Source organism: Palaemon carinicauda, chromosome 43, assembly GCF_036898095.1.
Source record: "Palaemon carinicauda isolate YSFRI2023 chromosome 43, ASM3689809v2, whole genome shotgun sequence".
Classification (NCBI taxonomy): domain Eukaryota; kingdom Metazoa; phylum Arthropoda; class Malacostraca; order Decapoda; family Palaemonidae; genus Palaemon; species Palaemon carinicauda.
This window is the reverse complement of record NC_090767.1, coordinates 34,818,799-34,835,185: the sequence shown is the minus strand read 5'-3', so window position 1 is coordinate 34,835,185 and position 16,387 is coordinate 34,818,799. Positions and strand designations below refer to the sequence as shown.

Genomic DNA, 16,387 nt, shown 5'->3' with positions numbered 1-16,387 from the left:
GAAGATATTTATATAAAATTACTTTATATTAAAAGTAATCCAAAACTCTGAATACATTCAATGTCTACAGTGATTTCTCTCGTTACCAAAAAATCAAGTTTACTTTCTCATGCTTCTCATTCACCAGACAGTAAGAAGTTACAAGACAAAAACTCCTTATCAGCAGATCTGCCTGAAAGAGTTCTTATCACGACGCTGGCCCTTATCACCCCCCCCCCCCCCCCGGGGACCCAAACGCCTCCACCACCTCAACAATACACGTGATAGTCGTAGATAACAGATAGCGGTTAGACCAAAGCTCCCTCATCTCTTCAATAAGATAATTACCAATGACAGAAGAGCTAAAATTATTTTATCTTTCTTAAAAATCGTTTAGTCAAAGCATATTATTTATGAGAAGGGGTAAATTGAAAATTATAGGTACATGTAGCATTTATCACTGAGCCGAGTGATAAGGCGAGTGAATGCCTTATCACGCGGAAGAGATAAAGTCTGTTGGCGATAGGAGGTTGAACTGCTGCCACTCATAGACCTGAACAGTATTGAAAGCTTATCTTTTGTAGTTATATGGAATCAACTCTCTCTCTGCACATCAGAACCTTAGTGTAATGGCATTTATAGTGAAAGTGATAAACAAGTAGTCAACAAGTGCATCCTAAAAAGTGAGAAAACAAAATAAGTATCAAACTGGAATTAAGAGGTAAGTACAATAAACAGACAAATGTTATGTGAACTATATGAGTGTGATAGCTGGCCACAGTATTTGAAGTTTATCTTTGATAGATATATCATCAATAGAAATATAAACTTGAATTTTTGTGAATTTTGTTCATATTTTAGAAGAAAGAACTTTTGAATTTATGTAAATCTTCTTTATTCATGAATACAATTCTATTTTGCTGGAGAATTGCATCAGATTATTCAGGAACAGAGGGTCTTCATCATCCACATCTTTGCATTAACAATGTATCCTGAGGTGATGATTAAGGGTGTGTCTGATATTATAACAATTTGCTTGATAGTAGACAATTATATATATATATATATATATATATATATATATATATATATATATATATATATATATATATATATATATATATATATACAAAATATATAAAAATATATATATATATGTATATATATTTATATATATATATATATATATATATATATATATATATATATAAATATATTTATATATATATATATAAATATATATATATATATATATATATATATATATATATATATACATATATATATATATAAATTTCAATATATATATATATATATATATATATATATATATATATATATATATATGTAAATATATTTATATATATATATATATATATATATATATATATATATATATATATATAAATATATATATATATATATATATATATATATATATATATATATATATATATATATATACATATATATATATATATAAATTTCAATATATATATATATATATATATACATATATATATACATATATATATATATATATATACAAAATATATAAATATATATATATATATATATATATATATATATATATATATATATATATATATATATATATATATATATATATACACACATATATATATACATATATATATATATATATATATATATATATATATATATATATATATATATACATATATATAAATTTCAATATATATATATATATATATATATATATATATATATATATATATATATATATATATATATACATACATACATACATAGAAGTATATAAATAAATAACCTTTCTTGGATATATATATGAACTATTTTTGCCCTTTCTTGAATTTACGCTTGGTTTTTCTTGATATACAGTATATCAGTAGCACATTAATTTACTATTTTTATTGTTGTCTACCCATTTATGGCCTACTTGAAATTTAACATTTTTGTATATATCTTATACCCTTCCTGAAATATTTTATTGAGGGATATATATTCATATTTACTACTTATACCCAACTGTGAATTTACTATTTTTTCATAATGTAATTTCTGCTTGACGAAAGATTATTGACTAGAGACACTGGTTCCTTGACATTGTTTTCCTATACTATATAATTCCTTGCTATGTGCCCTTTCTTATTATATAGATAAAACAAAAATATTTTTGAACTACTAACCTTCCCATTTACTCTTAAAAAACTTGGGAGCAAGACCTGGTTTTCCACATGTAAAACAATAATAGTTTTTTATAATTTATATATGTCATATTAGTGAGGCAGTTTAGCTCGAAATTTCAAAAGGATTGTGCATTTTGTGATACAAGCATCAAATTTGTGTGAACATCAACACAAAACAACGTAAACTTCTCAAAAATAGTGTTACCTGTAAAACTCTAAATAAATATCGACTTACTTAAACTACTAATTTTCTGTTTTATAATTTTGATACATGTCTTAGGTCATGTCTTAAATATCTTAGTTAAAATTCTGACATGCTATGGTGTAATATATAAGGTTGGGTGTGTACTGACATTCTACAATGGTCTTGTATTTGAGGCTAGGTATACATCGGTACTGAAGATATGTGTACATAAACCATCTAATGTTAACCAGTTTAGCACTGCCACAAGTAAATGAATGTTGTGGACTCATCTTCATATGCAGACCCTTCACACACACAGAGGGCTGTGCACTTAAGGGCAGCCTTCTTGCACTTGCATTGTCTCACACACCCTTTCTGGCACTTGCAAGAAACCAGCTCAATGCAGGTGTGAGCGGCCTCAGGTAGCCTGGTCCAGTATGGTGTGTATTGTCCTCCAGTCATTGACCAACCCCAGTTTGTTGGTGGTGGGAGTTCTGGTGCTGGCAGCAGTATCTGACCCCACACATGTCCACCTTGATATACTGCCCTCTTGACATGTTCCTCTAAAGCAGCCTTTGTTGGAGGGATCAGCTGCACATTGTTCTTCCTTGTGAAGAGTTTCCTCCTGGCCTTGTCAATGTCCATGCATTTGTTGGTTCGATCATACAACAGGATCACGAACCTCTCGATGATGCACATTGCATCATTTGGTATGTCACTTGGTGTGGAAGACAGCTGCATCAGTGCTTAGGTTAACTTTGGCAGTACTGTCCAGACTACCCATGCGGTCTTCTTGCCATGTTTAGCAAAGCTTGACACAGTATCGCATCCAGTTAGAGCGTGGAACATTGGCAGTGCACGAGCCTTCTCTGGTCCCAGTCCAGCTGCTATTTCATATGCTGCTAGGTATCGGAAACTTCGGCCTGTTCCGAATGCCAGCCATAGTTTGTCTTCTGGTTGCAATTCCTGTACCAAGGACACTGCCAGCACCACAACATCGGTGTCTACACTCCGGATGACTATTGAATGGTGTCCGTGCTTAGCTGCGTGAGATGCATGCAGCAATATCCGACTGTGAGCCTCTTCATGGTTGCATGGGTCGAGTGAAGTCAGATCTGGTAGTAGTGGTTTGTTAAGCACTGCCTCTTCATCAGTAATGACGAGTTGCTTGTCCTCCTGGTCAAACCAATCCAAGAGAGCTGTTGAGAGAAACTTAAACAGCTCGGTCTTGTTGCTGTCCACTCGTAGGAAGTTTTGCCAGTTTCCTGGTATGGATGCGGCAGCCGCCACACGTCTCCGCACGCCCTGTCCCCACTTTGAACGTGTACTACCTTTCAGTGAATCAGCAAGGTAAGTATCCCAGATCAGATCCAGGCGTGACACTGTTTGCAGCTTAGTAGATATATATGGAATGAAGATCTGATGTGCGTACTCTTCAAAGGCCTTTGATGCAGCCGGCTTTAGCATCTGGACGATAGCTGCTCCATCAAGCACTATACTGGTAGTTACAGGAGTATCTGTCTTAGCGTCGGAGATTTCTTCCAAACATGTGATGAGATCACTCCTGGTACCAGTGAAGAGGTTTCCACCATCGGACAGTGCAGGAAGACATGCCTGGTTCTTATGACGAAAGAACTCCTCAAGGTTTCCATCCCTCGTCTGGCAGCCAATGTACAGGCGTGCGAAGAGTTCACGGTCATTTTTGACGGAGGTGAGCTTTGCTGACCTTTGCTCTGGCTTCTTGGAGTTGAAAGGCTGAATAACTTCAGCTTGTTACGAGTTATGGGGTCGTCCACTGCCTTTGTTCTGTCCAACAGACACTTTCTGGTGAAAGCCTCGAACTGCTCTTGGCCAATCTTCTTGGCATTCATCACGGTCTCCACGGCAGCAGGACCTGCAATGTCCTTTGAATCCAGTACGACTAGATCCTGGCTCTCCTCCTCGAATGGGTTACCCATCTTCTCTATTACACCAATGAGAGAGCAGACATCTCTCACAAATGAGGCCTGTACACTTGGAGTCTGATCATGATGGCGTGTGTCTGTTGTTTGCCATCTACAGTATTGGTTCCCGTCTTGGAATTCTTCGATCACCCTAGCAACTTCTGGTCCTGCAACCATCCAGCGACAAAGGGCACTAGGGTTGTCAGTAAGCCCAACTGCGCCAACATCTCCTTTGATGCAGGCATTATTCTGCTCATGTGCCTGGTCAGGCAGGATTGAGGAGAACACCCTCTGCGTCTTTTTAACTGTGAAGTGACCTTCGCTGAATTTTCTGGTTATGTTTGGGTGTTTGGTAGTTAGCTCGATCATGTCCTTCAGGTGCACTGGTATCCACCTAGCATAGTCGGTATTATCTAGTGCGTGAAACCAGGGGACCAGCTGTGTCAGAGCATCTAGGTACATCACAAATGATCCCTGCTTGAGAGAACAGTCACATACTTGAACCAACAATTCTAGTTCCAGCACAGTTGCCCAGTAGCGAAACTGGGGGATGTTGTCTCGTCTCTGGTGACACCAGTCTTCAAATGCAGGAAGGTCCTCTGCATCTCTGGTTTCTCCCAAACAGAAGCGGTTGTAGGCATGGTGCTGCAGGATGTACAGTGCTGCTGCAGTCACTTGATGTGCTCTTCAAGTGCGCAAGACATGAGATGCTCGCAAGAATGAGTCTGCTGACCCCGCTGTCGCAATCTCAGCTTGCACCAGTGCTAGCACTCAACCACATCCTTTCAGCCAGTCCCTAAGGGTAGGCTCCACCTTCCAAGGCTGATTTTTGCCAATTTTTTTTTCTTTGCTAAAAGTCTTCCTTTTGCCTATCAGAAGGCCGAGATATGTGTAGAATTCATCTCCAGCCTCTATAATGCCCCCCATGGTCATCAACGCCCCCCTTATGTTCATAGTAAAAATAAGAAATATCATTAGTAATTGTCCAATTTTTATAGTTTACCTCTTAAAAATTGGTTGAAGTCGTTTTCTAATAGCAGTTACATCAAATAAAATTAGTTCAGGGGTGACTATGAGATTATCTCCAATATTTCTGTCATCAGACAAAAATCGTAATTTCTCGTTTTTTTCATTTTAGGGAGAGGGGTGTATTTCTTTGCTTGTCCTGCTCTTATGCCTTAAGTAATATAATATTTAGATGTTTTAGGCTATCAAGTGACATAATACCTACAAAAACAAAGAAGGTTTTTTCCCTAAATCGAGATTTTAATTTTTGGTGAATATTTATTTCTAGGTATCCCTCCATCATCGGCTTGGCTTTCACTAAAGTTATTGCTGTTTTTTTTTTCTTGCTGTGTGCTTATTTACTGTTCGACTTTGATAAAACTTTGTGTGCTTGTTCCAGGTGGATAAACAAAACTTAATAACAGACCGAATTTCAATTCAAGACAGTAGTTTCTCACCGGTCACCAAATAACATTTAACCCTGGATAGGTACGCTCCTCGGACACCCCTTTAAGGGTATACTCGGACGCGAACGACCCCGACGCCAAAAAAAATTCTTTAAAAATCAGTTTTTGCAGTAACCTCCTTTTTTCTTTTGCCAAAAAAAACTTCAATGAATGCCTAAAACAACTGTAAAGATAAATACTACTCATCTGCAGAAAAACTATTTATTATAAATATTTTAAAAAATTAAGTAGAAAAAAAAAAGACCTGACATAAAAATTCATAAAAAAAAGTTTATACATATATACACAAATCCTTTTAGGAATTGATTCTTGAATGTTTAGGACACATCTTGATGTATTTTGGATGAAGTCAGACCCATGGAGGTGAAGATCTGAAATGAGAAAAAAAGGGTAACTTTTTTTGGCCAAAAAAATTTGTCCAAATTTCATGAATTTTTTTGGGTACCCAAATGAAATAGGAAGTGGCTAATTTTTTTAGGGAATAAACATATGTTATCCTAAAATAGAAATATGTAAAAAAATCTTCATTATTTTGTAAATTACATTTATATCAGGGGCCATATCTAAAGGTAATTTTTTGAGTACTTAGAAATTTCGTAAAAATATACATATATTTAATATATAATATGATATTTATGCAGGTAAAAATATACCAAAATATCAAAAATTCTATAGGGAACAAGAATATATATAGATAGGGCAGCTTACGCTTCGGATATGTCCACAAAATGGCCGCCAACCACACTGACTCAGACTCCCTAATCTGCCACTTGAAATGTAGGAAGGGTATGTCAATTTCAAGGTGTTATTTACTAATCTAATTATTATTGGATATGCATAAAAATTGTATGGTGGGTTGCTGGATAATTGTCGATTATTTTACGACTATAAAATTAAAATTCTGACCCAAAAAAATTTTTTTGAAGGGAAATAAAATCGAAAAAAAAATGTAAAACAATATAATATTTTAGCTAAAAAAATTTGATGATATTCAATCAAAAAAAAAAGTAAACAAAATTTTCCGACAAATAAACATCTAGAGGAATCATTACTCTGTGATAGTTCCTTAGTACGTAGTAACTTTGAAAGAATTGGGAAAAAATGAAAAAATGGCAATCACCGGAAAATCGAACACATATCTATATATACGCAATATCTGGCTAAAAAAAAGATAGGCATGGGTAGCCAGATCATCTAGAAACACTTTCCAACACTATAAAAATATAAGTTTTGCGACACTACTTGCCAATTCCTTACGGTAACATGACTAAGCGAAAAAATGCAAAACAAATAAAAAGGGGCACTCGCGGAAAAATGGCTAACATTCTAATATACGGCATTTCAGAAAAAAAAAAATTCAGCCACGTGCTAGGCAAACCATCAAGGCACATTTTCCGACAAATAAACATCTAAATGAATCATTACTCTGTGATAGTTCCTTAGTACGTAGTAATTTTGAAAGAAATGGGAAAAAACGAAAAAATGGCAATCACAGGAAAATCGAACACATACCTATATATACGCCATATCTGGCTAAAAAAAAAAAGATAGGCATGGGTAGCCAGATCATCTAGAAACACTTTCCAACACTATAAAATTATAAGTTTTGCGACACTACTTGCCAATTCCTTACGGTAACATGACTAAGCAAAAAAATGCAAAACAAATAAAAAGGGGCACTCGTGGAAAAATGGCCATTCTAATATACGGCATTTCAGAAAAAAAAAATTTCAGCCACGTGCTAGGCAAACCATCAAGGCACATTTCCCGACAAATAAACATATAAATGAATCATTACTCTGTGATAGTTCCTTAGTACGTAGTAATTTTGAAAGAAATGGGAAAAAACGAAAAAATGGCAATCACAGGAAAATCGAACACATACTTATATATACCCCATATCTGGCTAAAAAAAAATAGGCATGAGTAGCCAGATCATCTAGAAACACTTTCCAACACTATAAAAATATAAGTTTTGCGACACTACTTGCCAATTCCTTACGGTAACATGACTAAGCAAAAAAATGCAAAACAAATAAAAAGGGGCACTCGCGGAAAAATGCCCAACATTCTAATATACGGCATCTCAGATAAAAAAAAGACATGCACGTGTTAGCCCAACCATCAAGGCACACTTTCTAACACATAAACATGAAAAAAAAATCAATTATATACGGCAATTCCTTACTACGTAGTAAATTTTTACAAATATTGAAAAAAAAACAGAAATTGGCAACCGCAGTTAAATACCCAATATACCAATAACTACGTCGTATCTGACAAAAACAAAATCACGCATGGGTAGCCAGATCATCTAGACACACTTTCCAACACTAAAAAAGCAAAAGTTTTACGACACTATTTCGCAATATCTTACGGAAAAATGACTTGGCAAAAAAATGAAAAAAAATGAAAAAGGGGTACTCGCGGTAAAATGCCCGACATTCTAATATACGGCATCTCAGATAAAAAAAAAGACATGCACGTGTTAGCCCAACCATCAAGGCACACTTTCTAACACATAAACATGAAAAAAAAATGAATAATATACGGCAATTCCTTACTACGTAGTAATTTTTACAAATATTGAAAAAAAACAGAAATTGGTAACCGCAGTTAAATACCCAATATACCAATAACTACGTCGTATCTGACAAAAACAAAGTCATGCATGGGTAGCCAGATCATCTAGACACACTTTCCAACACTAAACAAGCAAAAGTTTTACGACACTATTTGGCAATATCTTACGGAAAAATGACTTGGCAAAAAAATGAAAAAAAATGAAAAAGGGGCAATCGCGGTAAAATGGTCCTCGTGGTGATGAACGACATTTTAACTAAAAAAAAAATCATGCACATGGTAGCCAAACAATCCACCAAGACTTTCCACAACTGATAACCTATACAAGTTGCACCATTCTACGACAATTTCATAATACGTAATAACTTTGATAATTATGCAAACTACCTTAGAAGGGTAAACTCGGTCGCGAACGACCCCGACTCGTCTCAGAAATCGGGGAAGGAGTACAGCTACAGCAATGCACATCTGGACACTACTAGAGCGTGTAGGGGAGACACCTCCTGCAGGTCGATCACCCACAAATTCAGTCACGGGGCTGAGTCACGTGAGAAAAACCTGTTTTTTTTTGACGCTCGGGGTCGCGAACGACCCACCGTACCTATCCAGGGTTAAGTCGCTAGCTCCGATTTTCACATTTTTATTCATAAAATCCTTTATTTTCCCTGTAGGATGATAAAACTTACAGAGGATATGCCTAATTATAGTGCTAATAATGCCTGAAAATTTCATTAGCGTGTCTTGATTAGTGTAATTTTGGGAAATATTTTTTACGATTGGTACCCATTCAAGGTGTTAATTTGTCTTCAGTGCCGCCATCTCGATGTGGAGACCACCAAACATCACCATTATGTGGTCTTCACCATAACTATCTGGCCACTTCCACTGTATCTGCTTGGCCAAAGCAAACAGTGGGTGATTAAAGGTGATCACTGGTGTCTGTCCAGGATTTAGGTGTTCTACTGCATTCTTCACAATGTCCATTGAATGGCGGATCATGGCCACAGTGTGAGCACTTTCCATGAAGAGTGGGAGCAGTAACGTGGGGCAGAAATGTGTTTTCATTGTCTACTGTACCAGTTTTATCTTCTAGGACCTGTTTTACATTGCCTAGCCATTTGTATTCTTCATCAGTCTGCTGTTGGAAGTTTCCTCTAGCCAATGATTCTACTCTAGCAGCTGGGACAGGCGACCCCTTGATGCGGCTAGTGATGGGGGTACGTCAGTATAATAGTGCAGCAAAGGGGCGACAGTCTTGGACCGTGCATCTCCAGATTTTCCGGCTACAATGATGCTTCGATCCACTACTTCACCAGTGTATGAGGGATGTTGTATTAAAGAAATACCGGTACCATGGAAGGAGTCTTTTGATGTTGTTGCACTGGGTTTGTGGTCTATGTTGTCTACAACGGCAGTTGTAAACCCTTCACCACCCAACTTTGGAGGGCAGACCACTTGTTCTCTGTGAAACTGTTTGTAGATACGGTTGCCCATCTAATCTGAGAGCTGGAGCACTCTGTCATACGAGATGCTTCAGCCATCGTGTGAAAGTCTATCGACTAATTGTTTCTTGCATGTATGAGCATGCAACATCATCCCTATGTATGTTGGAAGTGGGGTCTCTTGTGCAACACTGTGCTTAACACAGGTGGACGATCTGGTGCCACGAGTTCGCTTGTGTTTGACCCTGTTGAACTTCAGTATCTGAGCTGTGGTAATTGCTGCAGGGTTAGTGTCTTCCGTGTGGTCCTTGATGCTGGGTCCCTCGAGAATCATGCTGACTAGTGCAAGCAGCAACGGTGGCACAGATTCTTCTTGACATCCTTCAGGGAATCCTGTGAAGGGCTTGGCTACTCCAAACATATGACAGCGAACAATGTGTGCAGCACATGCAAGATGGACTGCATCACTATAACTGTTCAATTCGCAGGCTTTGTCAAGAGCTGCACCGAGATCTTCTTCAAATGCCATCAATATGTCTCTCCCCTTGGTGTGTGCTCGCATGTCAGGAAACTGAGATATCAGTCTCTGTTTCAGTCGTGTGGAGTGACTCTCGTGTCGAGCTGCACTCCGAGCTGTTCCATTCTCGACTGATAAAGGTGGACAAGATTGGCCAATCTAAATACTGGTGCTGTCTCCTCATCTTGTCTTGTTTCTTCAATGTAGAGGACGAGTTCAGCAAAGGCTACTGCCGACATTGCTCTCTCTTGATGTGAGTCCTGTGGTCCTGTTGATTGGACCGATCACGCGCATTTGTAAAGTCCTATCAAGCACTGTGGTGATATTGGGCGTCCAACGCAACCGTGTCCCCACCACTGAGATGGCCAAGCAGTACTGTATCACCAAGAAGGTTTGCACAGGCACGGACGCGTCTGTCAATTTTGAATGTTGCAGCTTTCCGAAGACTATTAGTCCCCGCAGGTTGTCCATAGAAAAAAAAGTTTCTGGAACCTTCTCTGTACTCGAACGTGAATGCGCCCTGATGCGTTTGCATAAAGATTGTTCCTCATCGCTCTGACCTTCTTTCCTGAGTGCTCTAATCTGTGATCTCTGTAGTTTAGTGATGTTGTACTGGAGCTTGCACGTATGATGATATTGTGTGCCGTGTGCAACCATCGCACCTTCAATGCCATGGCCATCATCAAGTCTTTCTAATTGGAGTGATCATGGAAGCTCTCCAAGTTCACTGAATTTGATCAAGTTCTCTGCGAGTGAACTGTATCCACTACCAATGTCTTTTTTCTTAGATTGTTCAGGTTTGGTCAATGTCTCCATCTTGTTCTCTTGACATATGATGCATAACCTCCAGTCAGTAGTGGTGTTGTGTTGTGATGTTGATGAAGTTCGCTCAGCATGAGCTAGTGTGAACCTCTTGGACATGGTGATCGAACTGTCTTCAGAAGAACCAGCACAGTCAGTCTACAGGCATGCATGCATCACGATGAACCTGAAAAGACACAATATAGCATTTCTGTAATCATAAATGCCTCAAAAACTGCTACTACAATTACACTCTTAAAAGTTCCGCGTCAGACCCGGATAGTGATCAGTTGGGGTCAAACTCCATTCTGGATCAAAAAAGACTCGGAATAGAGTTAGATTTTACACAGAAAAGGTCAGATCTGACCGAGAAATGGTCTTATTATTATACCTTATTCTGTGTCATTTTTACCCGAAATGGAGTTTGGCCCCAACTGATCGTTTTCCTTACACGGAAATTTTAAGAGTGTATTACTATCACCACACCACCACCAGAATCAAATCATTAGATCCTCATATAATGTAAACCGTAAATTGAGAAGCGGCCATGCAATGTAAAGCACCGTTTTTGAAATCCAAAGTGGCGGTCCATAGGTAAAAATATGGTATGTATTTTGGTATCATGAGAATCTTTGTCCCTTAAAATATTGGATTCCTTGCCCCTCCCCCCCCTCCGAATCATACAATTAGACACAAGAATCTAGTCAATAGCACCATTAAACCCAAAGGTAATCGCAAATGTAGCCTATATTTTAAATGGCGGCCATTTTGAAATCCAACATGACGGCTCAATGCTAAAAGATACACAATGCAGATTATTATCATTGGATTCCTTGCCCCCCCAAAACATAAAGTTAGACACCAGAATCGAGTCAAAAGCAGCATTAGACCCACTGATAATCATAAATGAAGATTTCAAATTGCGGCCATTTTGAAATCAAATATGGCGTCTCAGTGGTAAAAAAATACGCAATTCAGATTATAACCATCTGATTACTTGCCCCCAAAAACCTACATTTAGGCACCAGAATCGAGTCAATAGCAATTTTAGATCCACAGATATGCACAAAAGTAGATTTCAAATGGTGAATATTTTGAATTACGATATGGCGGACATGAATAGAGAATTCCGAGTGGCTCAATATCTGAAAATGTTCGCCATTTGTCAATGTGCATTTGTGCCAAATTTGGTGCTTGTATCACAAAATGCACAATATGTTAGCTATGCTGCCCCACTATATCTGTTTTTGACGTTGTTAATAGTTTATATAGGACCTATCTGTTTTGACGCTGTTACTGTTTTCAGAATGATTTATTGTTAATTTATTCTCATCATTTATTTATTTCCTTATTTCCTTTACTTACTGGGCTATTTTTCCCTATTGGAGCCCTTGGGCTTATAGCATCTTGCTTTTCCAACTAGGGTTGTAGCTTAGCTGGTAATAATAATAATAATAATAATAATAATAATAATAATAATAATAATAATAATAATAATAATAATCATATTTATCTGTATTACTCTTGCTAAAACTACTGATACTATGTTGCATCTTACTAGAAGAAGGATTATTTTTCTTTATGATATCATTTAAACTGTGAGTAAGACTGTACTCATCAACCAACCTTGTTGCATCTGTAAACGACTTTTCACGGTGTATCTTCTATATATAGCTTAATGTCTGGAGATATGTTATCTTTGAAGTTTTCTAACAAAACTAAGTTCTTGAGATCATCAAAAGTATCTACTTCAGCAGAAGTTAAAAATTCACAAAACGATCTTTCTAACTTCTTTCTGTATTCCACACGCGTGTTACACTCATCCCTTCTCCAACTTCTAAATTTCTTATGGTATGCCTCTGGTACTAACCTGTATGCACTAAAAACAGTTTCTTTATTTGTATCAAATTCTTCACTTTTATCCTCAGACATGCAACTATACACAGAAAGTGTCCTTCCACTTAAAACTGATAGTGAATAAAAAGTCCTCTTTTTGGTTGGACAACTTACTCTGTTCATTAACTTTTCAAAGGACATGAAATATTTTGTTACATCTTCGTCATCAAATTTTGGAATTAATATCAACACTGCACCCATACCTAAATTAACAGAATCATCATTCCATGAAGAATTACTATCTAGACTGCTACCTGATGGTTTACTTACTGGTCTCCTACCTGCAGATTTTGTTTTAAATGAGCTATTTCTAACTCCTGCTTACTCTGTTTATATTTTTTTTCTCGCTGTCTTTCATCTTTTTTTCTCTTTCAGCTGATCTTTCATGTCTCTCATACATTCCCTGCTCTCTAATAAAAACATGCTAACGGAGAACATCACCAGCATGACCAACAAGTTTACCTGAAGATATCAAATCTTTTGTAATATCAATCATTCTTCTGTTTTCTATATTCTCCCTGTTTCAATTGGTTACATTGTCGAAAATCCTACTAGGTCGCCCACTATTACTATTTTACCCTCGACACTGGCTCTTAGAATAATTAAAATAAAGGTTTCCAACAACAGCCATTGAAATATGTAAAATGAATATAAAAAGAAACCCAAGAAAATATACAACGATTATTTACAAACTTATATAAAGAAAATCAATGTTACTAATTCGTTTACTTCAAGTGACAAATGAAATCAATCAAAACATCAATAAGAAAAGGGGAACAGTAAGAAGGGTAGAAATACTTAAAGAATAGTTTTCTGCAGCTTCTGAGACGATACTGGTACGGAGACTTCAACCTTAAAAACACCGAAGAAGGGTGGCTTAAGGTTCATATGAAACGGGCACCATGACTGGACTCAAAGACGTCACAGAAAGGGTGGCCTAAATATGGAACATCCAAAGTTTTTTTCAAAGAATTCGACATTAGTACTGAACTAAGGCAGGCTGCAGGCAGTGTGGGCTTCTTTTCGTCACAAGCAGTGAGGGGTGGATGCTTCAATTTGTTTCTTAGTCATAACAGGATTTTGGAGATAGGTGTTTGTTGTCTGAAGGGAAGGTTAGAATCTGGCTCTATCAGACTTCTGGCATTCTCTGCTTCTTATCTCATTAGGACTTGGTTCTCATTTCCTTCGGACATGGTTCCTCTCCTGTCTTATGTCATGTCCTATCTCCCCTTGAAAATCTCTTCTTGAAGTTTATATACCCTTGTAATGGTGGAGTTAATTACCGTTGGCAGTGGTCATTTCCATACAGGGCTTTCGTTTAACAATTCTGCGTCTTTATTGCCTTCCTCAAAAATGTCTACTTTGATCTCACCATAGAAGCTTTTAGAATAAATTACTGATGCAATCTGGACCACATGTTATGTCGTAACAAAAGGGCAGCAAGCGTCCAGCTATGAAAACATATTTCTTAAACACGGATATCCCTCTGGTTATTGTCGGCCATCCCCTGAGCCTATTCGCGTAACTGTGCCATGTTCGAAGTTTAGGACTGGAGTATGTCAATGAGATACAGGTTGTTCTATAAGGAGTATAATTTAAGACAATGCATCTCCTACAAGAGCTGGATACAGACTGGGCGACTCGTCCTGCATCAGCATGGGATGCATGAGTCCAGAATAGTTCCATCCCTACCAATGGAGAGCATATGCCTACATATAATCTTACATATACTCATTTGCTTATTGACGCAGATTTGCGCCGTCTTGTAGTTGCATTATTTGTTTTATAAATTTGTCATTTCCGTCACATCATTTACTTGTATCATATATACAGTATTTCTATCACAAGGTGTTTACATAAATATTCATAGTATTGATTTTTATTTTTTTAATAGGCAAAGTAGACTACCCAAAAAAATTTTAATAGGGTGCAATTAACTCACTCGGAGGGGTGCCCTTTTAGCTCGGAAAAGTTTCCTAATAGCTGAATCGTCTTAAGTATTTTTGTCCGAATACCATCATTGTTTTCAAGTAATTACTAAGTATTACTAATTGAAACTTATTCACTAACCTACAATTCTCCCCCACATACAGGTTTTGTTAATAAATAATATTAACGAATTAATATATAAAGTGTCGTGATGGTAAATATAATTTTAATAACAACACCCATTTATGTCAATGACAGAAGCTTCTTTTTTGACTCACACTGCATAGTTATGTAACTTTTCAGATATTTCAACCACAATTAGGATGAATTCCAGTATGTATGAGAAAAAACATGTTATTATAAACTCACTTTGAATACCATAATATACTAAAAACGTGGAATCAATAAAATTTATTTGGGAAAATTGCTGTGATGTAAAAGGAACATTCTACTGTCAAACACCGAAGTGGAGATGGAAGGGAAAAGGAGGGGTAGGATACTGCAGTTGTAACTCGCAGGTGAAATTAGGAAATTGAGTGCTATTAATTTATGAAAAAAATAGTAAACCCTTTCTATAGAGACTCACACATTAATGTCCCACTTCTTTTGTCTGTTCCGATGAAACCATAATCAAATTTGAATAATCTTGTATGAAGTTAGAGTTTCTGATTCTTTGGCATGTTCCAATAACACCAAGAAGAAAACCTGAATATAAACAACGGGAATGACAAAGGTTCCTGTGTGGGAAGACAGATTCTGGTACCGGTACTATAGGGTAATAAAGATTCCTGCAACCCCTGGTTATTCTGAAAAAATTCAGTTAAAAAGCTTAACATTCATTATTTGTAGAGTGGCCATGGCATGTTGGTGTACTTAATATTCTTTAGGGAAATAGAAAGGTTAGAAAATGCAGGTGCCCAGACTCAGAAGACAATATGCGCTGGGTATGCGATAACAGATAGCAGTTAGACTAAAGCTCCTTCATCTCTTAAAAAAAAAGCTAATAATGAAAAAAGAGCAAAAATCATATTGTCTTTCTCTCAAACCGTTTAGTCAAAGCGTACTATTGATGACAGAAAGTAAATTGAGAATTACAAGTACATCTTGCCCTTATCACTGAGCAGAGTGATGATGCGTCTGATTGCCTTATCACGCTGGCAAGAAAAAATACGTTTTACATAAGAAGTTGCACTGCTTATCCGTCATAAGTTATTTAGACTTAACCTACTTTGCATTTCAGAACCTTACTGCAGGTAAAAGTGATGAACCAGAAACAAGTGGCTCCCAAAAAGTGAAAAAAAAAACTATATGAAATATACCAAACCTTAGAGAGTGCGTTCTACCCTGAGGATAGCTCTTGTGTATCAAAGGTGAATTAGGAGGTGAGTACAATGTACTTTCAATGAACTATATAGGTTTCTGTGAACTTTATTTACCGTGATGGCTGGC

At 36.8% G+C, this 16,387-nt stretch overlaps 2 protein-coding genes across 2 annotated transcripts in view; one reads left to right on the top strand and one right to left on the bottom strand.

Moving 5' to 3' along the window:
* Positions 1 to 332: 332 nt before the first annotated feature.
* LOC137633608 (uncharacterized) overlaps positions 333 to 16,387 on the top strand; it is a 233,894-nt gene continuing 217,839 nt past the window's right edge. Inside the window, exons 1-2 of the mRNA XM_068365873.1 lie at positions 333 to 700; positions 16,179 to 16,320. The gene's annotated coding sequence lies outside the window, so the exon portion shown is untranslated. The remainder of the gene's footprint in view (positions 701 to 16,178; positions 16,321 to 16,387) is intronic.
* On the bottom strand, positions 9,887 to 10,324 carry LOC137633793 (uncharacterized). Its single transcript, XM_068366038.1, has one exon. It carries the CDS (start codon positions 10,322 to 10,324, stop codon positions 9,887 to 9,889), a length of 438 nt encoding a protein of 145 aa, XP_068222139.1.

What these genes read in the sequence shown, in the direction of transcription:
- LOC137633793 (XM_068366038.1), bottom strand. Translation starts at nt 10,324, where the DNA reads ATGGCATTTGAAGAAGATCTCGGTGCAGCTCTTGACAAAGCCTGCGAA.